Genomic DNA, 24,644 nt, shown 5'->3' on the forward strand with positions numbered 1-24,644 from the left:
TTTATCAATGTTATTAAAAAATAAAAAAAAAATTCAAGGGGTAGGGGTAGTTTTTACCACCTTGAAATTCAGATTTCCTGGTAACATACATATTCTCCTGCTTAATTCTGATGCTGTGCTAAGTGTTAGAAGGGAAAAAAATAATAGCTACTTAAGACCGAACTTCCAAATTACAAATATCATCACGGGAACTATTGAACACATACATGGTAAGAAATATAGTTATGTGTTATATTTAAACAAACTTTAAAGAATGAATTAGGGTGAGATTACTTGCTCTAAGTGGCTCTTTCTCACATAACTGAGCCCCCCGACCCCCACAGTGTGGGAGTTCTGTCACACTTGGTAAATAACCCCAGTTAGAATCTGGCAATAGGAAAGACCCTGAGTTACATGTTCAGGAGGAATGTTTGTTCCTGGAGATCTTTAATCTCAACTGTCAACATCTAATTGAAATAAACAAAACACCTTTGCTAAGTAAAGGGAGATGGTGAAGAGACTTAAATATGTGAATCAGAACAAAAAAATTAGAATACTCTGTTGATAGAAAATGGCAGCACTTAAAGACAGCATCAAGTGACAGCTGCTCAAGTGACAGTCATCGAACAGTTGTTTCAGGTTTGCCACAGCGTGCTCAATAGCTGCTTAAAGAATGCAATAAATGTACTTACCAAATATTTCCCCTCCACTAGCATATTCTGTCACCAGATAAATCATCCGTTCTGTCTCCATAACCTGGTACAGAGGCAGGAAAGTTACAGACAGTGACATAAATGACAGGCAGACATTACAGGAAGAGAAACTAATGACTCCTTCTTTGTCATTTGAAATATTAATAATCATTACTGCTTAAAGAAAACTTAAAACATTGGCAGAAGTGAACATATATAAATGTTATTAAGAAAGGAAAAAAACTGGTATGCCTCCAAGTTCTTAAAAGGGGGAAATATTCACTGCTTGAGAGAGAGAGACCTTTCGTTGTTCCATGAGGCTTCTGTAACCTCTTAATGAAAACTGAGAAGCAAAGAAGCTGACAAGAACCCAAAAGTCCAAATTTAACATTGGTTGCTTGAAGCTCAAATGTTACCCCCAAAACTTAACAGAACAAAAAAAGTGCAAGGAAAAAATGGGAATCATTCAAAAACTGCACAGAAATCACATATGACTATGCTTTTTTAAAAAATGGAAATGATAACTTTCCTTACCACTACCCATTTATCAAAACGGGAGAATAATGTAAATATTTAACACTTCAAGTAATGTAAACTATTCATTTGTATTTTGTCTTGGTCTCTATTTTGCAAATATATACTCATATATAGTTTTAATATATTTATATATTTAATATATTATAATTACATAAACATGTAATATATTATATAAAAATAATTATTATTATACATAATATATTGTGCTAATATTTGGTACCTTTTAAATTAGTTAATAGTGTGTTGTCAGCCCTTTCTTTTTACCTTTTCCTTCGGTATTTTTAAAGTAGTATATGAATATATACTCTCATTATAAACATTTTAAACACCTATTATACAAGGAAAGACTAAAGGCTTTCCTCTTCCCAACCCCCTCCATTTTATTCCCCAAAGGAAACACTGTTTAAATAAAGTATTCTGTATCATTCTAGAGAAGTGCTGTCCAACAGAAATACAGTATGAGCCTTACATATGATTTAACTTTTCTAGTGATCACATAAAATTTCTTAAAAGGGTGAAATTAATTCTAATAACATTATACATACCCCAATATGTCCAAAATCATTTCAAAAAGTTTTTTAAACTGCAAACTGCTTCAGTTTTTACATTCAAATTAATTTAAATAAAATTAAAAATTCATTTTCTTATTTGTTCTAGCTACATTTTAATACTCAATAGCAAGGGGAGGCAAAATGGCTATCATATTGAGGAATTCTAGACTTTCACTATACTTCACAGTTAATTATCTTGTTAAATTATTTCCCAGCTACTTTATTTTTGACATCTTTATAATTAATATCATATAATAATACTATATATCATATTATAAAAGATTTGCCTCTTCTATTTCAATGGTTTCCTGGTACTGCATTGTATAAATACACATCAATTTAATTTTTTAATCTAATAACTATGTCATTCTTTCTTTTCTTTAATTTTTAAAAACCCTATATACACTGGTAATAGTACCCCGTTGCTTACTTATAAGTACTGTTTCTAAGTGCTCTCTATATGTTGATTTATATAACAAAAAGGAAGTGATCTAAATATATGTAGGTCTTTAGAAAAAAAGGGAAAAAAATGTGACATTGTGTATGTACCCCTTTTACCCCAAGGCTTTTTACTGACTGCAAATGTTCTTTTATTGTTAAACCTTTCAAGAGCTTACCTATATTTGGCTCACTCTATAAACCTCAGGAGACTGAAGCTTTGGCAAATCACCCAAAAACTACCTTGATACCACATGAAAACAATTTGAGTCATTCACTCTGGCAGTTCAATATCTCCTATTAACAATACTAAATGCCAGAGAACAAAATTAAAGCTTAAAAGAGAACATTGTTCAAAGCCAAGGCTGAAAGTATGAAAATTCTTACAGGCAAATAAAATCTTGGGTAAAAAGGTAAACTTGCAGAATTTAGTTATAAGGTTAATACTTATAAGTTAACTACTTGAGAAAGATCAGCCAAAGAAGCCCTATAATTATTTAAAGATGATTTATTTTAAAAATAAGTTTACTCAGTCTATCAGGATAGGAAACAAGCAGATACAGGTCTTCAGGCAACATCAGAAATCTTTCACAGGTTTACTTCTGGGGCACAATGTAAGTGTGGGCTCAAAATAATTTAACCTGATAAATTTTAACAAGTCTGCTCAGCTGATACAGTTCATTTCATTATGTGAGCAGCTGACGCCAGAGAAAAACCCTAAAGCTGTAGCCTAAACCGCACATAGAAACATCACACATGATTTCTTCTGGGCCAACAACAATATACTGCAGGCTAACAGCAGCAAATAAACCTAGTGCGTGGCCATTTCCTGCAGAACTAGGGGATGGCTGTTATAGTAGAAAGCATAGGCAGAGCTTGTTGCTGCCAACACAATACAATTTGAGAGGCATCTCAAAGCCCCACCTTTTCCAAAACAGCACTTTCATCAGTCTACTAAGGCAAAATCCTCCCCTGCTATCTGGCTTGAACTTTCAGCAATTAGACTTACTGCTTCTGCAATAGTGCTAGGGAATAATTTTTGATGATAACATGGGATATGCATATTTCTTGGGAAGGTAAGAAAACTAAATTAGAAGCCTCTCCATTACACAGACTCAATTTCTTGGTTATCAAAATAAGCAAATGCTACCTTGGAAAACCAAAAACTAAGGACCCTACTCATATAGAAAGGAGGTAGGTTCTGGCCTATACAAGAAGCCATAAGTAAAATACCTTTGCCATCATAATTCATACAGTAGCACAGAAATTAGTATTTAGATAATGTTATAAAAATGTTATATTTATCTCTAGCTTTTCATCGCTCAAAATTCTCTGTTCCTTTTGAGTTTCCCATTCTGTTTTAAGATTCTGATTTTAAAAAGTCCTCATCATCTTATGAATAATCTTTTTGTGTAATTTTCACTAAGAATGGCATAAGTACTGAGCAGGGGGATAATAGGGTGGGAAAAATAGGAGGATGAACATATGAACACAGAAACAAACAAAGTTGCAAATGTTCACCCATGCAATAAGCTACTAGACTCCTACCTGGTAAAGCCTGATGATATGGGGGTGGCAAAGCATCTTCATAATTTGAACTTCCCGAAAAATCTTCTTTAAGTTTTCTTCATCTAGCTGGGTCTTGTCTATGATCTTGATAGCAACCTTAAGAGAGAAAAAGAAAATTTACCCCAATGCATTATTAAAAGCAGTTTACTAAGGAAAATTAAATGCACTTTAAAACATTATATTTCCACAAAACACAAGATGCCAGTATTTTGTTTGCAGAACATCGATAAAAATATGAATTTGCTCCTTTTAAAAAGACAGGAAATGGATTTTTAACAAGTTTGTCTCAGAAGAACAGACTCAAAAGCTAATGAGTCATCTGCCTTTGCTTAAATTGTTTCTATAATAAAACCCCATGACAAAGTACTTCATTACTCCATAGATGTGGTAACAGTATGGGCAAATCATGCTTTGACACAGAGTACGGTGTGTAGGGCCTCTTATTAAGACAATAAACTTATACCATAAGTACAGATGATTTAGTAAGGATCAACCAGAAATTCCAAAGGTACATTCGACATCTCACCAAGTGCTTGCATAAACTCAGTAATAGTGGTGGTAACCAGCAGTAGTAACCATATACTGTATATTTTTTGTGTGCTAGGCATAATTCTTAAGAGCTTTTCAAGTATTAACTAATTTAAATCTCACAATGCAATACCCCATATTATTATTAACCTTGTTTTACAAATATGGAAACTGAGACTCACAGAGATTGAGTAATTTACATTTATATGTGGTAGATCCAGGATCGAAGCCCAGACAGCTTAGCTTTATAGTCACATTTTTAATAATAATGCTATAAAAATCTGAAGGTCTTTCTGTACTGTAAATACACCACGTTAGCATAAAACATCTTTTTTATTTTGCTCATTATTCTTAATATACCCAGCAGCACAAAAAATTTAAAACAATGAAAGATAAGCTTTTTAAAAATCTACTAAATCTAAACTTCTTCTTTATTCTTAGTAAAATACTCAAAATATTGTGGCACCCCAAAACACCTTTGTGTGTCAGTTTCAATTAATTAGTATGTAAGCAACGAATATTAGTTGGATGAAGGACTAGGACTACACTAATTCTAGTCCCTTTTAATTCTTAAAATTCTATGGTTCTAAACACTGGGAGAGCTAAAGAAAACTTATACTTATTTAAGAAAAAAAAAAGAAAGACCAGGAAAGCAAACTATCAACACTAAAAATGTTTAGCCAAGAGAAATAAAAACAGTGTGGAACTATACATGGTAGATGATTCAAATGTATGTTGACAAGGGTAGAAGTAACTTAGTTTGGAGTTTTTCTGCTGTTAGAATGAGGATTAAAAAGAGACAGCACAAGGAGACAAATTTCAGCTTGATTTAAAGAGCATTTAAGCCCTACCTAATGATGGAATGTAATAAAATGATCTGGGTGTAGTTTGAGCTCCAAAAATTAATCAGACACAGCCTTAACTTCAAGGAATTCACAATTTAGTAAGGAAAGAAATATGTGAAACAGACAACAGTGCAATGTTGGAAATATGTAGAATCAATAAAGCTTTGTACAAGGTAAAACAGTAGAACAGAGGATAAGAGTATGCCCTTCACCTGGGAGAAAAGAAGTAGACATAAGGAAAGACTTCACAACAAAGGCCTAACTTGAGAAAGAACTGAGACAGGCAGAAAGGAGGGTAGAAAATTTTATGAGCAAAAATAGCAGAATCATTAACAAATCTCACCAGCTGTTTGACCCTTATAATTAGTCCTGAACCATATGATCCCTGACCACTAGCATTTCCACTTGTCCTCGTTGCTGTGCCAAATCACATACAGGACTTCAAATCTGGCAACTGATCTGGCATCTGCACTCAGTTCCCTAATAAGAGGCCCTGCCACTCCCACATCACAGTACACAATGTCCTTTTATAGAATACTTGCATCTCAATAGTAATTAATTATTAATACAATCTTACACATGAATAGCACACTATAGTTTACAGAGTACTTTCATATACATAATGTAGGTGACGGTAGACAGCTCCAGTCTCAAGAACCTCATTTGTCTACCTCAGAGAAAATATTATCATGTTCTGTATGTGCCACTATGCACAAAAGGCTGGGAAGTACACGGGGATTTATTAGTCATCAACTACCCAAAGACTGGGCCTGAAATACCTTATTCTGCCATGCCTACAAATGGGTAACATAGAAAAAGTAACATGGGGATGGGGGGAGGAGATGGAGAGTGAGTCTTCAATATATTTGAAAATATTTTTGCACTTTTTCATCTCCAGCAAAATACTGGGTCACACTGTAACTAGGAGAGTCACACAGTAGAGTATCCTGGTTCACACTGGACGCATTCTTAATTTCATTTGCATGCTGAGGCAACAGGGTTGTCATTTAAAATAAACAGAAAACCAAACCTAATCATCTATGAGAACGAAGTTGGCTATTAAGAGCGTATAACACACACTATGCACTTATATTTTTAATTTAGTACGACAGTGGTATAGTATGCATATAGTTTTAGTTTCATAACAAGTATATGTAACTTCACATATAGGGAATATGATAATACATTCTGAAATGTATTCTTAACTCTTCTGCGAACATTGCATTAAGTATATAATCTGACTTAGAAAACGGACAGAGAGAGGTTTTAAAAAATTAAAACATCAGGACTTCTGGCCAAGATGGAGGCATAGGTAGACATACTATGTCTCCCTCCATAACTAAGAAGGAATACTACTACCTCCAAACTGGAAACAAGCAGAAGTTCCAGAAAATCTAGCTGCAGGGAAGTCCAACAAAGAAAGATATAAAGAAGAAATACTCATCCAGACAGGTAGGAGGGGCGGGCCCGGGGTGGAAAGGACACTGTGTGGTGTCAGTGGTAGGCCGGCAGAAAGCGCAGTCACACATTAGAAAAAGTAGGGAGAGAGACCTGGGCAGCACCCCCAGCACCAGACCAGACCATTGCAGCTCACAGTTCCAGTGCCTGGGAAAATAAAGCCACATTGTTTTTGACTGGGAAAACCACTGGGGGTTGGGGTGGACGAAGAAACTGTCAATCTCTCAATAGAGTCCACTTGTTTAGAGGGCCCCCACAGTCTGAGAATGTCCACAGACCAGGAACCACAGCCAGGGCAACAGCTAGAGAGGTGCCAGTCCCATACAGGAAGTGGGAGAAGTGCCTGGAAAAGAGGTGAGTGCAGAGCAGGCAGCATTGTTCCCTCTCAGACCTCTCCTCCACATACAGTGCCACAACATGGTGAAACAGGTTGCCCCCCACTGATGAATACCTAAGGCTCTGCCCCTTACAACAGAACAGGCACGACAACTCTACCCTAAGACAGAGGCAAACACAGGAGCTTGTCAAGTTGAGGAGAGAGAATCATGGCCCAAAAGAGGGAACAAATCAAGGTTCCAGCAGGAGAACTAAGCAACGAGGAGACAGCCAACCTAACAGATGCAGTTCAAAACACTGGTGATAATAATGATCATAGACTTCACAGATATGCTTGAGTACAGCAAACACAGAAGGGAAGAAGTGAAGGCTATGCTAAGTTAAATTAAGGAAAATTCACACGAAACCAATGGTAAAGGGAAGGAAACTCGGGTTCAAATTAATAATTTGGATAATAAGGAAGAAATAACCAGTCCACCAACACAGAATGAAGAAACAAGAATTAAAAAGAACGTGGAGAGGCTTAGAAACATCTGGGACAACTTTAAATGTGCGAACATCCAAATCACAGGTGTGCCAGGAGAAGAGGATGAGAAAGAAACTGAAAACTTATGTTAAAAAATAATGAAGAAAAACTTCCCAAATTTGGCAAAGGAAATAGACATACAAGTTCAGAAAGTCAGAAGAGTCCCAAACAAGCTAGACTCAAAGAGGACCACACCAAGACACGTAATAATTAAAATGCCAAAGGCTAAAGGTAAAGAGAGAATCTTAGAAGCAGCAAGAGAAAAGCAGATAGTTATCTACAAAGGGATTCCTTTAGGACTATCAGTTGATTTCTCAAAAGAAACTCGGCAGTCAAGAAGGGGCTGGCAAGAAGTACTCTTAAGTGATGAAAAGCAAGGACCTACAACCAAGATTACTCTATCCAGCAAAGCTATCATTTGGAATGGAAGGGCAGAGAAAGTGCTTCCCAGACAAGGTAAAGCTAGAGTTCATCATCATCAAGCCATTATTAGATGAAATGTTAACGGGACTTATTTAAGAAAAATATCAAAACTATGATCATTAAAATGACGACAAACTCAGAACTATCAATAACAGATTCTAAAAAAAAATAAAAACAAAAATAAACTAAGCAAACAACCAGAACAGGAACAGAATCATCGGCATGGGGATCATTTGGAGGGTTATCAGCTGGAGGGGAAAGGGAGCGAAATGGGGAAATGATGCAGGGATTAAGATGTATAATTGGTAGGTACAAAATAGACAAGAGGATGATAAGAATAATATAGGAAAGGGTGAAGCCAAAGAACTTATATGCACAACCCATGGACATGAACTAAGGAAGGTGGGATTGCTGGAGGGAAGAGGGTACTGGGCAGAAGGGAGCAAAGGGAAAAGAAATTAGGACAACTGTAACAGCATAATTAATAAAATATACTTAAAAATAAAATTAAAATTAAAACATCAAATTCCTGTCTGCTCTTTAATCAAGATACAACAAGACACAGAGAGGTGAAGCTTTGCCTAGCAGCTGAATGTAGTGTCAACAGTAAGGGCTCTGGAATTGTCCCCTAACATAATCTTGAGCAGATTATTTAATTTTCATAAGGCTTCTTATCTATAAATTATGGGCAACAATAGAATCTATATTAAAGGTTGTTGGGATTAACTAAAGCTAATGCATGCAGTCTGCTAAGTATAATGCCTGGCATGAGGTAAACACGCAATATACATTAATTACAGGTTCTGCTATTATTAATTGACTTCTGGAATCGAGCCTTAAACTTTAGGCATTCCTTGGTAAGGATTCAATTTGCATCACTAAGCAACATAGCCCAGGATCTGAAACACATCGGCTTCTTACTCAAGGGGCTAGTTGGGGAGCCAAGAAACAAAATAGCTAACAATTTGTGGGCAGCATTCAGAATCAAACAGCGGCTTCCAGCTGATGTGGGAAGAATATGGAAGAAATGGAGCTGGGGGGAAATGCATTCCATTCAGGAAAGTCACACTGCGCCACAGGATGGAACCCACAGCAAGACCTGATCCTGAGGGCTGAACCAGTGAGGGAGTGATCTGCTTCTTCATGGCAGGTCAGTCCCCCTTCCATTCTCCACCCATACTAAATGGCTAACCAGAGAGGAGGACACATAATGCCACTGGGCATACATGCCTGGTACTTAACAGATAAGGCAAGCTGCTAAATGGAAAGTGGAGGTTATCTAAAAGGCAGGTAGGTATGATTATTTTGAGGATCATGAAGTTTTACTGCTATAGTTTATGGAAAGCTGTATTATAAAGATTTTAGCTTAAAGTATACACTAGTTGTTTGAAAAATTAAACGTGTCTATAGAAAAAGGTAAATTGGTTAGGTAAATCACATACTTGCACTGAACATAAAAAGCGTAACAAGTAAATCAGGAAACGTCCAACACACTATAAAGAGACCATATATTTCTTAAGTGTGCCTACTCTACATAGAATTCTTTCATCCTCCAAAAAGCATGATTTTGTGAGTTGACATCAATATTAATTAAACACGGCATTGTATCAAACACGTTGCTAAATAGATACAGATTGTGGTAGTCCTTAAAAATTTCCCTAACCAATCTATTTTCAGTCAACAAATTCTTCCTTGTACACTGGAATATAGTACAAAAAAATTAAATTCAGATTGTGCCAAATTTAAAGTCAGTGCTTTATTATTCATTCTATAAGGAGAAAAATATTTTTCCCTTCTAAACCACCGTTCCTTTAACTCTTACCTAATTTTTGTAAGCTCAGTAATACTCAAGAGAATAAAATTGAAAAAAAATAGTGGTTTCTTCACAACAGCTATAAAATTCACTTGCAAATCCTGACACCACATTCACAGACAAGATAAGGTGACAAAATAAAAACCAATGAGCCAAGGAAAAGTTCAGTATTAAGATCAAAACAAACCACCTTTCTTCCTCAACTATCAGAAATAAGTAGGTCTCTACATTCAGGGATATGCTATGACAAATGGACTGTACTACTTAGGACAATGCAAAGACCTTAAGTGCTAAATTCCTCCAAAAGGAAAAAAGTGTTTCCTTACACTAGTGCACAGATGCATGATTAATAATTCCACAGAATACAGTAAACTTGCTTCTAAAAAGGGAAGAAAAAACGTTATGACGGTGTGGAGAAAAGTTCATTTTTTTCAACATTCTTTTAGGAAAAGATCTATTTTCATTGAAATGTACTAAAATTTAGATATCACACTTTTGCTATTGTGAATTATTTTCAATGGGACTGTTTTTATATTAACTTCTATAGCTAAATTTTTCTTTTTTAAATTTTATGACAAAGTTTATGTAGTCTAGATCACTCTTGGCTCAGATCTAAAATCATTTTATGTTCTAGATCTGGGCTGTTTAATATAGTAGACACCAGCCACATGTGACTACTGAGCATGTGAAATGTGGCATGTCCAAACTGATGGGCTATGAATGTAAAATATACACCAGATTTCAAAGCCTTAATATGAAAAGAGAATGTACACCATCTTATTGATAAATTTTATATTGATTACATGTAGAAATAGTATTTTAGGCCAATTAAATTATTAAAACGAATTTCAATAAAAAGGTAACCGATGGAATGCGAGAAAATATCTGCAAGCCACTTATCCGATAAGCGGTTAATATGCAAAATATAGAGAGAATTCATACAATTCAATAGAAAAAACCCCAAATAAAAACTGGGCAAATGATCTAAATAGACATCTTTCCAAATACATAAAAATGGCCAATAGGTACATGAAAAAGTGCTCAACATCACTAATCATCAGGAAAATGCAAATCACACCCATAATGAGTTTATCACTTCAAACCTATTGCAATGTCTATATCAAAAGATAAGAGATAACAAATGCTGGCAAAGAAATGGAGAAAACAGCCCTAACCATTGTGGTTCAATTGGTTGGGGGTTGTCCCACAAAGCCTTTAAGGGTCACCAGTTGACTCCTAGTCAGGGCACATGCCTGGGTTGTGGGTTTGGTCCCCAGTACGGATGCATATGAGACGCAGCTGATTGATGTTTCTCTCTCACATCAATGTTTTTCTCCCTCTCTCTCTCTAAAAATCAATTTAAAAAACCTTAAAAAAAAAGAATGGAGAAAGTGGGAATATAAATTGGTACAGCCAGTATGGAAAACAGTATGAAGGTTCCTCAAGGAATTACAAGTATAACTACCATGTGATCCAACATGGTAAACCAGCCCTGGCTGGTTTAGCTCAGTGGATTGAGCGTCAGCCTGCGAGCTAAGTGTCGCTGGTTCGATCTTCCAGTCAGGGCACATCAGAGAAGGAAAACTCTGACTCCAAAAAACCTCCGCTGCCTTGCGGCATACCTCTTCAGGGGAAAGGCTAAGGGAGTAAACCCCGACAGAAAATCCGGAGCCGGAGTCCCTAAGGCGGTTTGACGTTGTAGTCAACACCGGCAACTCCTGCGGCGCACCTGAAGCCAAGCTGTATTGACTCCGTCTTTCCCTTGGACCCTTCAGCTGCGAAGAGAGGGGGGGTCTACTGCATGGGCAACAGCAGACCCTCCATATTACCCTGCCCAGGCTCTGTAGCTTCAGCGTCATCGCAAGATGTCGATTCAACACGGGAGGAGACAGATACCGTGTCACTCCCGAGTCGGACTGCACAACCATTCTCGGCGGTGCAGATAGACTCTTAGGAAGCTACACCATCGTCTCTCGAGATGGACGGCTGCCGACGATCCAACAATTCCACTTCTGGGTATGTATCCAAAGAACACAAAATCATTATCTCAAAGAGAATATCTGTATTCCTGTGATTATAGTAGCGTTATTCACAACAACCAAGGTTAAATGTCCATCAACAGGTCAATGGATAAAGAAAGTGTGATATATAGATACATACACAGGAACAAAGAAAGAGACAGAGACAGAGAGGCAGAGAGAGAGAGACAGGCAGACAGACAAATGGGGTGGCAGGAGAGATAGTATTCAGCATTTAAAAAGAAGAAAATCCTGTCATTTGTTGAAGAGACAGATGAACCTGGAGGGCATTGTGCTACGTGAAATAAGCCTGACAGAGAAAGACAAATACCACATTAACTCACAATATTGTTATATGTGGAATCTTTATTTTTATTTTTATTAGAAGTCAAATAGAAACAAAGTAAAAAAGTGGTTGCCAGGGTCTGGGAGTAGAAAAATTGGGAGAGGTTGGTAAGAGAGTACAACCCTTCAGTTATAAGGTGAATAAGGTCTCGAGATGTAATGTAAAACATGGTAACTACTGTTGATAACACTGTATTGCATAGTTGAGATTTGCTAATAGAGTAGAACTTGAATGTCCTCATCAACAACAAAGTAAAACAAAGATAAAAGAAAAGGTAAATATGTGAAGTGATGGATATGTTACTTAACTTGATGGGGAGAATCCTTTCACAATGTATACCCATATCAAATCATCAAATTTTACACTTTATCTTATAATGTTTTAAACTGTACCTCAATAAAGCTGGGAGAGAAACAATTTCACCTGTAATTTTTTATTTTAAATTATATATATGACCCTCATTTTATAGGACAGCACTGGTCTAGATGGTGCCAATAAGCTACCAGTTAAAGCAGGTATTCAATAAAAATTTCTGAAATAACTGACTCAATACTGAGAACTGAAGAAACTCAGCAATTTGAAAGGCACTCAATGCTCATATACTGCCCTGGGAGAATCTTAAGGTCTCAAAAAGTGCATTCCAAGTACTCAATTTAATTCCATTAAAAAATGTTTCTTGAACAACTGATTGGCTTATGGCAGTACAGCAGCAGCTCACCAGCAGCTACTCTCAACAGGGGTTCTGTAAGAGAATTAAGACTTAAGAAAGCAGCAGTTCTCAAACATTTTGGTCTCAGGACTCCTCCTTCTAAAAACTGAGAACCTTCAACAAAGTTTTGTTTATATGAGTAATATCCACCAAAACTGAATATTGAAACAGGAACTGGATTGAAATTGAAACAAAATTATAAAACATAACAATACACAAACTCGCATTTAATCAGCCATCAGAGTAATTATATCACCATACATCACACAGTCTCTCAAAATCTCCACTCTTTAATTGTAAAAGAATGAGAAGATATATGAAAGTAATGTTTGAATAGTTGTAATTCTGACCTCAGGCACTCACTGGAAGAGTTTTAAAGACTCCTCTGTTCCCTGGATCAAACTTTCAGAACAACTGCCCTAAGGCATCATTATATGTAATAAATTAACCTCTCTCTCATGTACCTAGAATGGTAACATCTTTGGGAAAACTGAAAAAATAAGTCACTCAAATTTTTTTCTGTAAAACAATTCTTTCTATATAAGGCTTATTTCATTGCAACTCGAGACTGCCTTCCAGAAAAGGAATTCAAATGCCTTTGTAAACAGCCTTGATGAAAAAACTTTTTTCTTTTAAAGTTACTAGAAAATAGTCAACATAAAACAGGTTTAAAGAAACCCCATTGTGGGTTGTGTTACATAAATTAACATGTGTTTTCTGTTTTCAAAGGGCATAAGCCCATGATCTCACTACCTGAGTGATTGTCTGTACCTATAGGCCTCACTTAATCCTCTCTGCATTGCTGCCTCCTGAGACTCAACGGTTTGGCAGAACTAAGTGGCTGGGTTGGTGAAGTATGGGGTGGTCCGTGGGCTTCACTTTAAAACTGGTTTCTCTTTTCTATCCTAATGGGTTGGACAGAAAGGGCCCAGAGGTCTGAGAGGGGGAAACCTAAAATATTTCCCTCAGCCCAAACTAAGTATAGTGGACAAAAGGGTTTTGGACAGGTGAGATGTGCCTGGCACACCTTCCTCCAAAGAAGCCCTTTTTTCCCTAATGTGGGACATTGAAAAATTAATACCTGCCTTTTGTCATCTAGTGGTTAACAATTGAATGATGCCTTTTAACCCTGTTGCAAATCTTTGCCCCCAGAATACAACAAGGATGCCAGCCTGTTAAACTAGGCACGCTGTTGTCCGGGGACAGCCAACTGACCTGGAGTCTGCACGATCATTCCCCATGTGGGAAGGCCACCCTCCCCTCCACACCCCCACTCTTATTAGGGATTTCTGGACCCAAAGCAATTTACAAATTCAATGCAATCCCTATTAAAATACCAATGACATATTTCACAGACCTAGAACAAATACTCCATAAATTCATATGGAACCAAAAAAGACCCCGAATAGCATTTTAGCTATTTATTTTAGATTGACCGAATCTCAGAAGTTTAAGAGAAAGATTTAGAGTAAGACTGATGGCTTAATTCTAAGGTTAGAGATCTCTAAGAGGATGTCCTGAAGCCCTTAGTGGAAGGGCAGAAGGGAGAAGAACAGGAAAGAGGAAGAGAGACCAAAAAGAACGTAGGAAAATAATGTCTATTTTTCTTCTTTTTTTTTTTTCAATATATTCTACTTTTTTAAATCTTGTTTTATGGAATTCATTAAGGTGACATTGGTTAATAGAATTATATAGGTTTCAAGTGCACAATTCCAAAACATGTCATCTGTTATACTGCATTATATGTTCACCATCCCAAGTCAAGTCTCCTTCCATCACCATTTATCCCGGTGATAACCCCTTCTACCTCCCCCCACACCTACCTTTTCCTTCTAGTAATCACCATGCTGTTGTCTGTGTCTACTGAGTTTCGGTTTGTTTGTTTATTGCTTAAGCTCTTCACTTTTTACACCCAGCCTCACAACCCCCATCACCTCAAGAGCTGTCAGCCTGTCTGTTCTCTGTTGTCTATTGAGTTTGTTTCTACTTTGCTTGTTAGTTGATTTTGTTTATTAGATTCCACACATGAGTAAAATCATATATGATACTTGCCTTTCTCTGACTGGCTTATTTCACTTATGAGAATGCTCTTCAAGCCTATCCATGCCATCATAAAGGGTAAGAGTTCCTTCTTTTTTTACAGTTTTTTTAATCCACTCATCCACTGACAACCACTTGGGTTGCTTCCATATCTTGGCCATTGTAAATAATGCTGCAATGAATATAGGGGTGCATATATTCTTCTGAATTTGTGCTTCAGGTTTTTTCATCAAATATATTCCCAGAAGTAGAACCACTGGGTCATAAAGCAGTTCCATTTTAATTTTTTGAAGTAACTCCATAATGCTTTCCACTGTGGCTGTACCAATCTACATTTCCACCAACAGTGCAAAAGTGTTCTCCTTTATTCACATCTTCACCAGCACTTGTTTGTTGATTTATTGATGATAGCCATTCTTCCAGGTGTGAGGTACTAGTTCATTGTGGCTTTAATTTCTATCTTTCTAATGATTAGTAATGTTGAGCACCTTTTCATATGTCTACTGGACATCTCTATGTCCTCTATGGAGAAGTGTCTATTCAGGTCCTTTGATCATTTTTTAATGGGATTTTTTTTATGTTGATTTAAGGTCCTTATAAATTTTGGATATTAACCTCTTATCAGATGTATCACTGCCAAATATGTTCTCCCATTCAGTGGGTTGTTTTTCATTTTGTTAATGGTTTCCTTTGCTGTGCAAAACCTTTTTAGTTTGATATAATCCCATTTATTTATTTTTCTTTTCCCTTGTCCAAGGAGACAAACAGAAAAATACATGGCTATGAGAAATGTCAGATATTTTATTGCCTATGTTTTCCTCTAGGAATTTCATGGTTTCAAGTCCAACATTTAAGTCTTTAATCCATTTTTAGTTTATTCTTATTGATAGTAACTAAGAAGGTGATCTAGTTTCATTTTTATGCCTGTATCTGTTAAATTTCCCTAACACCATTTATTCAACAGACTATCTTTATCCCATCGTTTTTGCCTCCTGTGTCAAATATTAATAGCCTGTAACAACGTGGGCTTATTTCTGGGCTCTCTCTACTGTTCCATTGATCTATATGTCCACTTTTATGTCAGTACCATGCTGTTTTGATTACTATGGCCTTGAGGTACAGTTTGATATGATTCCTCCAGTTTTGTTCTTGTTTCTCAAGACTGCTATAGGTATTCAGGGTCTTTTGTAGCTCCATATAAATTTTTAGAATATTTGTTCTAGTTCTGTGAAATATGCCATTGGTATCTTGATAGGAATTCCCTTGAATTTATGGACTGTTTTGGGTAATATGGACATGCAATGACATTAGTTCTTCCTATCCATAAACACAGTATATTTTCCCACTTATCTGTATCTTTCTCAATTTCTTTCTTCAATGTCTTATAATTTTCTGAGTACAAGTCTTTTACATCCTAGGTATTTTTTTGAAGCAATTGTGAATGGGGCTGTTTTCTTAATTTCTCTTTCTGATAATTTGTTATTGGTGTATGAAATGCAACTTATTGCTGGATATTTGTTTTGGATCCTTCTACTTTACTGAATTCATTTGTCAGTTCTGATAGTTTTCTGGTGGAATCTTTAGAGTTCTCTATATACAGTATCATGTCATCTACAAATAATGAGTTTTGCTTTTTCCTTTCCAATTTGGATGTCTTTTATTTCTTCTTTTTGTCTGACTGATGTTGCTAGGACTTGTTAGTATTACATTGGGTAAGAGTGGTGAAAGCGGACATCCCTGTCTTGTTCCCAACCTTGAGAGAAATGCCTGTAGTGGGTTTGTCATATATGGCCTTTACTACATTGATGTATGTTCCCTTTAAAACCACTTTGCTGAGAGTTTTTATCATAAATGTGTGTCAGATTTTATAAAGTGCTTTTTCTGCATCTATTAATATAACCATATAATTTTTTATTCTTCATTTTGTTTATGTGATGTATCTTGTTTATTGATTTGCGGGTATTGTACCAACTGTGCATCCCTAGAATAAACCCACTTGATCATGGTTTATGATTTTTTTAATGTATTGCTGGATCTGGTTTGCTAATATTTTGTTGAGGATTTCAGCATCTATGTTCATCAGGAATACTGGCCTATGATTTTCTCTTTTTAGTGTCTTTACCTGGTTTTGGAATTAGGATAATGCTAGCCTCATAAAATGAGCTTGGGAGTCTTCCTTCCTCTTGAATTTTTTGGAAAAGTTTCAAGAGAGGTGTTAGTTCTCCTTGGAATGTTTGGTAAAATTCACCTATGAAGCAATAGGTCCAGGACTTTTGTGTGTTGGGAGATGTTTGATTATAGCTTCAATTTCAGTTATAATCTGTCTATTCAGATTCTCTAATTCTTCCTGATTCAGTTTTGAAAGACAGTATATTCTCAGAAATTTACCCATTTCTTCCAGATTGTCCAATTTGTTGGCATATACTTGTTCGTAATATTTTTTTACAAACCTTCATATTTCTTTGGTGTCTCTTGTTACATCTCCTCTTTCATTTCTGATGTTATTTATTTGGATCCTCTCTTTTTTCCTTAATGAATCTGGTTAAAGGTTTGTCATTCTTGTTTATCTTTCAAAGACCAGATCTTAGTTTCATGATCTTTTATACTATTTTATTTTTAGACTCTATTTCCCTTATTTCTGCTCTAATGTTTATTATTTCCCTACTTTTATCCACTTTGGGCTTTGTTTGTTTTTCAAGTTCTTTAGGTATAAGATTAGATTGTTCATTTAAGATTTTTCTTGTTTCTTGAGATAGGCATGTAAAGCTATGCATTTCCTTTTTAAAACTGCTTTTGCTGGGTCACTTAGATCTTGGGTTGTGTTCTCATTCTCATTTGTTTCAAGGTACTTTGGTTTTCTTCCTTAATTTCATGGTTAAAGCATTCATCGTTTAGAGAACTGCGTTCTCAGTTTTTTTTTTCCTATGAATGATTTCTAGTTTCATACCATTATGGTCAGAGAAGATGCCTGATATCATTTCAACCTCTTTAAGTTTATTGAGATCTGTTTTGTGTCCTTATATGAGGTCTAAACATGCAAAACAAATCTTGATAGACATTAAGGGAGAGGCTGACAGTAATACACTCATAATAGGGGATTTTCACACCCCACTGACATCAATGGATAGATCACCCATACACAAGGAAACAGGGGCCTTAAATGACACTCTAGATCAGATGGATTTAATTAATATCTTCAGAGCATTTCATCCCAAAGCAGAATATACATTCTTTTCAAGTACACATGGACCATATCTAGGAGAGACCACATGTTAGGAGATGGTTTAAAAAGAAAGGAGGTATTGAGCAGAAAAGCATTAGTCAGATGGAGAAGAAAAGGGTAAAAGCTAAATGGTTTAACAAGGAAGTTCAAAATAGCTACTAAAGAAGACAGAAGCTAAGAAAACAGTAAAATTAAAAAAAATTATGATTGTACAGAAAAGTTTTGAAATAAAAGAGAAAAATCATTAAAGTTATGGTGGGGTAGTAAGCTATGAAAGATGAAATTTCTATCACAGAGAAGATAGAGCAGATATGTAAATAAAGAACTTTGCAATAGCTTTAATTCTGAGGTTAGAAGGCAGAAAGCTAAATGAATTTCAAGATGAATTTTCGTAATGAAGTATATACTACTCTTTCCTATAGTGCCCTCTCATAGGTAAAAATAACACAGCTCACAGAATTATGCCCTTCCGAAGATTAATCGAGGAGCCTGCATACTGTTTAAGCATATTTAGGTCTAGCACCTAGAACACTCAAAAGCATTTTTAAAGCCCCAGCTGAAAACAGAGCTGAAGTCAACTGGCACAGCATAACTTCCTTAAACTTCCCCAGTGGAGATTTATTGCACTGGGTATCTTGCTAATCATACAATGGCAGTGTTGTTTTTGGCAAATTAAGTCAGCAACAGTTCATATTTTAAATTGTCTTAAATTATATTAATATGCCTCAATGCCTGATAACACAGCCTGCAGTAGCAGGAAGTTGAGTAAACCAAGGAAACACAATCACACTTGAAAAACTATGCTAAATTCTTCATCTCTTTACCTCTCCCAATTATTTGAAAATAATGAGAAGTAAGGGAAAACAGGAAGCAATCTCCATTAACTAAACTCTTAAACATCCTTAGGTGCCAGTAGTGCGACCTAATTGTTTATCAAGACATACATCTTATCAAACCTTATTCACGTCTAGTCTGAATGGTTACGACACTGTCATCTCTGTGGCAGCCCTGAGTTAAAAAAGTGCTTCCCCTGTGTCTGAACACTGCACCAAGTACATTCTGAGGGGCTTTCCCACACACAGCTGCACACCATCAGTGCAGACAGAAAAATGCCCCTCTGGGATTCCATCAAATATTTTGTGTGATGGCATTTTGCATTTATTCTGGACTCAACGAGTTCCTTATATTTAGTAGTGTTCACATTTTCAAATGAAACAGATTATTTCCATAAGAAATGTTTGTGTTTCATGTGCTAAATAGGAAAGCTTAAGTAACTTAAACCACTACCCTGGAAAGTCTAATGATGAACAGTAAGTAATTCTCAAATTTCTGATATTTATTTTAAAGATAGAGGTGAAACAAGACTGCCATAAAAAAAAGAAGAAAAACTGTTCCATTAAAATATATTATATGATTATATATGTATGTTAATATTATTGCTCACAATAAGTATTAAAAACACAACTACGTGAAGTATGTACTTACTATTACAGAGTTAACATTTAATAAGATTCTCTGTCCCTTCCCTTAGCTGGATAACATGCATCTTAAATTCTGACCTATAATTTTCCTAAACTGACATTACTGTACAAGTCTACAAATTTGAAAAGCTGGTAAAATAGTGCCAAAACTTTTACTTTCCTTTTTAACCATTAAAATCATTTTAATTTTAAATTTAATAATTTATGGTATTATTTATTTAGACAAAACCAACCTATTACACTGCCTATTGCGCACTCTTTTGATCTAATGACAGTATTACTTCTAAACAAATTAATTGGCCCCGAATTAACCGCCCAAGAGACCTAAAAGACTCTCCAGACATAAGCTATAGTTTCATTTGAAAGACAAATTAGCACAAATCTTTTAAGGAAATAACAGACCCTGAGAGATTTCATCTACAAAATCCCAAGATGAGATTTATGAGATGAGAAAACGAACAGAGAATGTAGACAGCTAGAAGGAAATAAAATGTTAATTGATAATAACTTCATACTAAAAATAATTATCCATCCACATTTAAAAGTCCTTTGGAATTTTCCTAAGGTCTCTGGGTCACAGAGTTCTACAGGGATCCAATGGTATTCTATGAAACAAAGTCAAAGAAAATCCTTCTAATAAATTAAATGTACTTTTCTGAATAGAATATGGCACAGAGCAAAGAGTTCAGTGAAGAGAAGACAAAAACTAATATATACAGTAGCAGAATCTTTTTCCCTCTGACCAAATTTCATAAAAACCTTAATACATAAGACAGGGGGGATGGGGGTGAGGGGACTATTCTTTTATCCCTAAGTAAATGGTGCAGAGACAGATAAAACTTTTCAGAACTCTAGGACTCAGGAGAACAATTTGGAAATATCTGGGACAGCAAAAGGATCACTGGATTTAGAGGCGGGATCTAGAGTTCAATTCTCAACTAAATTTCTAAGAAACATTTGTGACCTTTAGTAAATTACCTTACCTCTAACAGTCCTCAGTGCCCTCACCTATTAAATAAAAGGTGTGTCTGAATGTGACTTGAAAGTAGTTATCAAAACAAGGTTCTCACCTGTCCTGATTCCTAATTAGAAGTCTGAGAGATTTGAGTTTGCTTCTTTTAAATTTGGTTTTATTTTTTTAAATTCTAAGGTTCATCCACATAAATCAGAATCACTAGATGATAACTCCCAATCTTGAATAATTAAAATAGTCAAGTCATCTAGTTTTATAGTGCTATATAATGTAGGACCATATGATAATAAGCAGAAAGATACATTTACCACATTTAAGATATCTTGATGAATAAGCTGTTAAGTATGAGTTACCTTTATTACTTATATTATACAGCAATTAAATACATTAAATTGAAGTATAATACCATGGTTTACCCAAGAAAGCCCTGGCTTTTGCTGCTAATATTTTCACTATTGGTAAAGTCCATGTCTCCCACCACTAATACTAATAACTCTAAATACTGGTATTAATTTCCATCTCACTGACAGAAAAAACAATGGTAAACTAAATTAAATGAAATGTGATATAGGCTGCAATGATGCCAAATTAAACTATAAATTACAATTTAGCTAGAAAGAAGCTAACACAAAAACCAAAATCCAAGTCTAAGAATCCTGTATATGTTATCCAATTCAATAGCTTCCATATGTAGGAGGAACCTAAGCAATTAGAACACTAAGGACTTCTGGCTAAGATGGAAGCACAGGTAGACCCATTTCAGCTCCCTCCACAACAAGAGAAAGCACAACTACCTCAAAACTAAAAACAATCAGAACTACCAGAAAACTGAACTGCATGGAAGTAGAACAAACAAAGATATAACGAAGCAATACTCATCCACACAGGTAGGAGGGGCAGAGGGCAGAGAGGAAGCAGTGTGGTGGTGGCAGCAGAGGCAGGGGTGACGGTGGCAACAGCAGCAAGGCAGTGGCTGTAGGTGGCCAGCAAAAAGAGCAGTCACACATTATAAAAGTCGGGAGGGACACCTGGGGAGTGATCCCAGTCCCAGATCAGATCACACAGCACCAGGGAAAATAAAGCTATATATCTTCTAACTGTGAAAACCATTGGGGGTTGAAGTGGCAGAGGAAACTGCTGGTCTCTCAGCAGAGTCTGTTTCTTTAGAGGGCCCCCACAGTCCCAGAACGTCTGCAAACCCACCCACTCTGAGAACCACAGCGAGGACAATAGCTAGAGGGGTGCTAATCTCATACTGGAAGAAGTGCCTGGAAAAGAGGCAAGTGCTGAGCAAGCGGCATTGTTCCCTCTCAGACCCCTCCTCCACATACAGTCCCACAACGTGGTGAAACAGGTCACCCGGTACTAACGAATATCTAAGGCTCTGCCCCGTACAACATAACAGTTGTGACAGCTTATCTAAGACACAGAGGCAAACACAGGATGCTGTCAAGATGGGGAGACAGAGAAGGACAGCCCAAAAGAGGGAATGGATCAAGGTTCCAGTGGGAGAACTAAGCAACAAGGCGACAGCCAACCTAACAGATTCAGAGTTCAAAACACTGGTCATAAAGATGCTCACAGACTTGACAAAATTAAGTACAACAAACGCATAAGGGAAGAATTGAAAGCTATGCTAAGTTAAACTAAAGAAAATCCACATAAAACCAATGGTGAAGGGGAGGAAACCAGGGTTCAAATCAACAATTTGGAACATAAGGGAGAAATAAACAGTCAACCAGTACAGAACAAGGAAACAAGAATTGAAAAAACCGAGGAGAGGCTTAGGAAACTCTGGGACAACTTTAAACGTGAGAATATCCAAATCCTGGGGGTGCCAGAAGGAGAAGAGAAAGAGCAAGAAATTGAAAACTTATGGGAAAAAATAATGAAGAAACACTACCTTAATCTGGCAAAAGAAATAGATATACAAGTCAAGGAACCACAGAGTCCCAAAAGGGTTGAACCCAAAGAGGACCACACCAAGATACATCATCATTAAAATGCCAAAGGTTAAAAATAAAGAGAGAATCTTAGAAGCAGCAAGAGAAAAGCAGATAGTTATCTACAGGGGAGTTCCCATAAGACTGCCAACTGATTTCTAAAAAGAAACTTTGCAGGCAAGAAGGGACTTGCAAGAAGTATTCAAAGTGGTGAAAAGCAAAGTCTCACAACCAAGATTACTCTATCCAGCAAAGCTATCATTTAGAATGGAAGGGCAGACAAAGTGCTTTCCAAACAAGGTAAAGCTAAAGGAGTTCATCATTACCAATCCCTTATTATATGAAATGTTAAAGGGACTTAAGAAAAAGAGGATCAAAACTATGAACATTAAAATGACAACAAACTCACAACTATCAACAACAGATTCTAGAAAATAAAAACAAAAACCAGTGAAGCAAACAACCTGACTAGGAACAGAATCATAGGTATGGGGATGATTTGGAGGGTTATCAGCTGGGAGGGGAAAGGGGGAGAAATGGGGAAATGGTGCAGGGATCAAGAAGCATAATTGATAGTTACAAAATAGGCAGGGAATGTTAGGAATACTATAGGAAAGGGAGAAACCAAAGAACATACAGGCATGACCCATGGGCATGAACTAAGGGGGATGGGACTGCTGGAAAGAAGGGGGCTACTGAGCAGAGGGGAGCAAAGGGGGAAAAAATCGGGACAACTGTAACAGCATAATCAATAAAATATACTTGAAAAAAGAGAAATTAGAACATTGAAATGTCAAGGTTAGTTCATTTTTTCTTTGTGTTTTAGACAAGTTAATTCCAATATATTACAAATAAACATAAAAGAAGATCTAAAATAAATTGAGCACTTACTGTGGGCCAAGACATTGGAACTTTTTTACTTTTTATTATGAAAATTTTCAAATATTTAAAAAAGTAAGCAGAGTAATGTAATTACACCATCATAAGCATTAACGATTATTAACTCATGGCCAATTTACTTCATCTATACCCCTACTAATTTCCTCCAAAATCCCAATTACCTTAATTACTTCATCTGTAAATATATCCATATGTACCTCTAAAGTAATTCACTCTATTTTTAACATATAACCATGGAACCATTATAACACTTGAAAAAATGGACTATTATAAGCATTAGCTCTTAATCTTCACAATAATCCTATGAAGTAAATATTATTATTCCCATTTAAAACTGATATACACACCAATGAAGTAATTTGCCCAAGTCATACAGTACTAAGCAGAGGCAATATTTGAACCCAAGCAGATGAGCTCTAGGACCTGAGACCTTTGCTGCCTCTCAAAACTAGATTTCATAGTAATGAGTTCTTAAATATAAATATAAAGAACTTACTAATAAAGGAATAATTGACATAACATCAAAACAGGGATAATATATTACAGTACCTCACCTCTCCTCCAACTTCTTTCTTCATCTTTTGCTGGTATGCTCCATGAACACCTCTACCTTCCTCCATTTAAATAATGTAAATTATTATAAAGTTTATTCTTTTCACTACAACGAGTTCTTCCAGGTAAAACTGATATTTGGGATATATCCGTGGCTAACTTTCATCAAAACAGACTCACTGGATGCAGTCTTACTAATAATTAAATATTCTTCACAGAAGTAACATAATATGTAGCAGATAGCCCCTAAGGTGACTGACCTCCAATGACACATGATACACATATTCAAGAAACTGTAGACAAGCTCTCTAGAACCTGATGATGGCCTCCAGCCAACAGCCAGCAAAAAGTCAGTCATAAAGCCACAAGAAAATAATTTCTACTAATAGCCTGAACAATCTTAGAAATGAGTTCTTTTCCATTTGAACCACCAGATAAGAAGCAATCCATCCAATAAATACTTTAATTTATTGACTTGAGAGAGAAAGAGAGGGGAGGAAAGTAGAGAGAGAGAGAGGTATGCATCGATTCGTCATTCCACTTATTTATGCATTCACTGGTTGATTCTTGTATGTGCCCTGACCAGGGATCAAACCCGCAACCTCAGCATGTTGTGACAACACTCTAGAAAACTGGGCTACCCAGCAAGGGCTTCCACCCACTACCTTGATTGCAGTTTTATGAGACCTGAGCAGTGAACTCAGCTGAGCTGTGCCAGGACACCTGGCCCACAGAAACAGTGAGATGTGTGCTGTTTTATAGGA

At 36.2% G+C, this 24,644-nt stretch overlaps 1 protein-coding gene across 8 annotated transcripts in view; it reads right to left on the bottom strand.

Annotated features, from left to right (window-relative positions):
- Nucleotides 1-24,644, bottom strand: part of SIK3 (SIK family kinase 3) — a 310,884-nt gene that overhangs the window by 144,874 nt on the left and 141,366 nt on the right. For all 8 annotated transcript variants that reach the window (XM_090265990.1, XM_090265989.1, XM_090265986.1 and 5 more), the window contains exons 2-3: nt 3,746-3,862; nt 672-735 (exon numbers count right to left, since the gene is read on the bottom strand). In XM_090265990.1, the coding sequence (XP_090122116.1) occupies nt 672-735; nt 3,746-3,862 (181 nt within the window). The remainder of the gene's footprint in view (nt 1-671; nt 736-3,745; nt 3,863-24,644) is intronic.

Source organism: Furipterus horrens, unplaced genomic scaffold (genome assembly GCF_987537825.1).
Source record: "Furipterus horrens unplaced genomic scaffold, mFurHor1.1.pri manual_scaffold_2, whole genome shotgun sequence".
Classification (NCBI taxonomy): Eukaryota; Metazoa; Chordata; class Mammalia; order Chiroptera; family Furipteridae; genus Furipterus; species Furipterus horrens.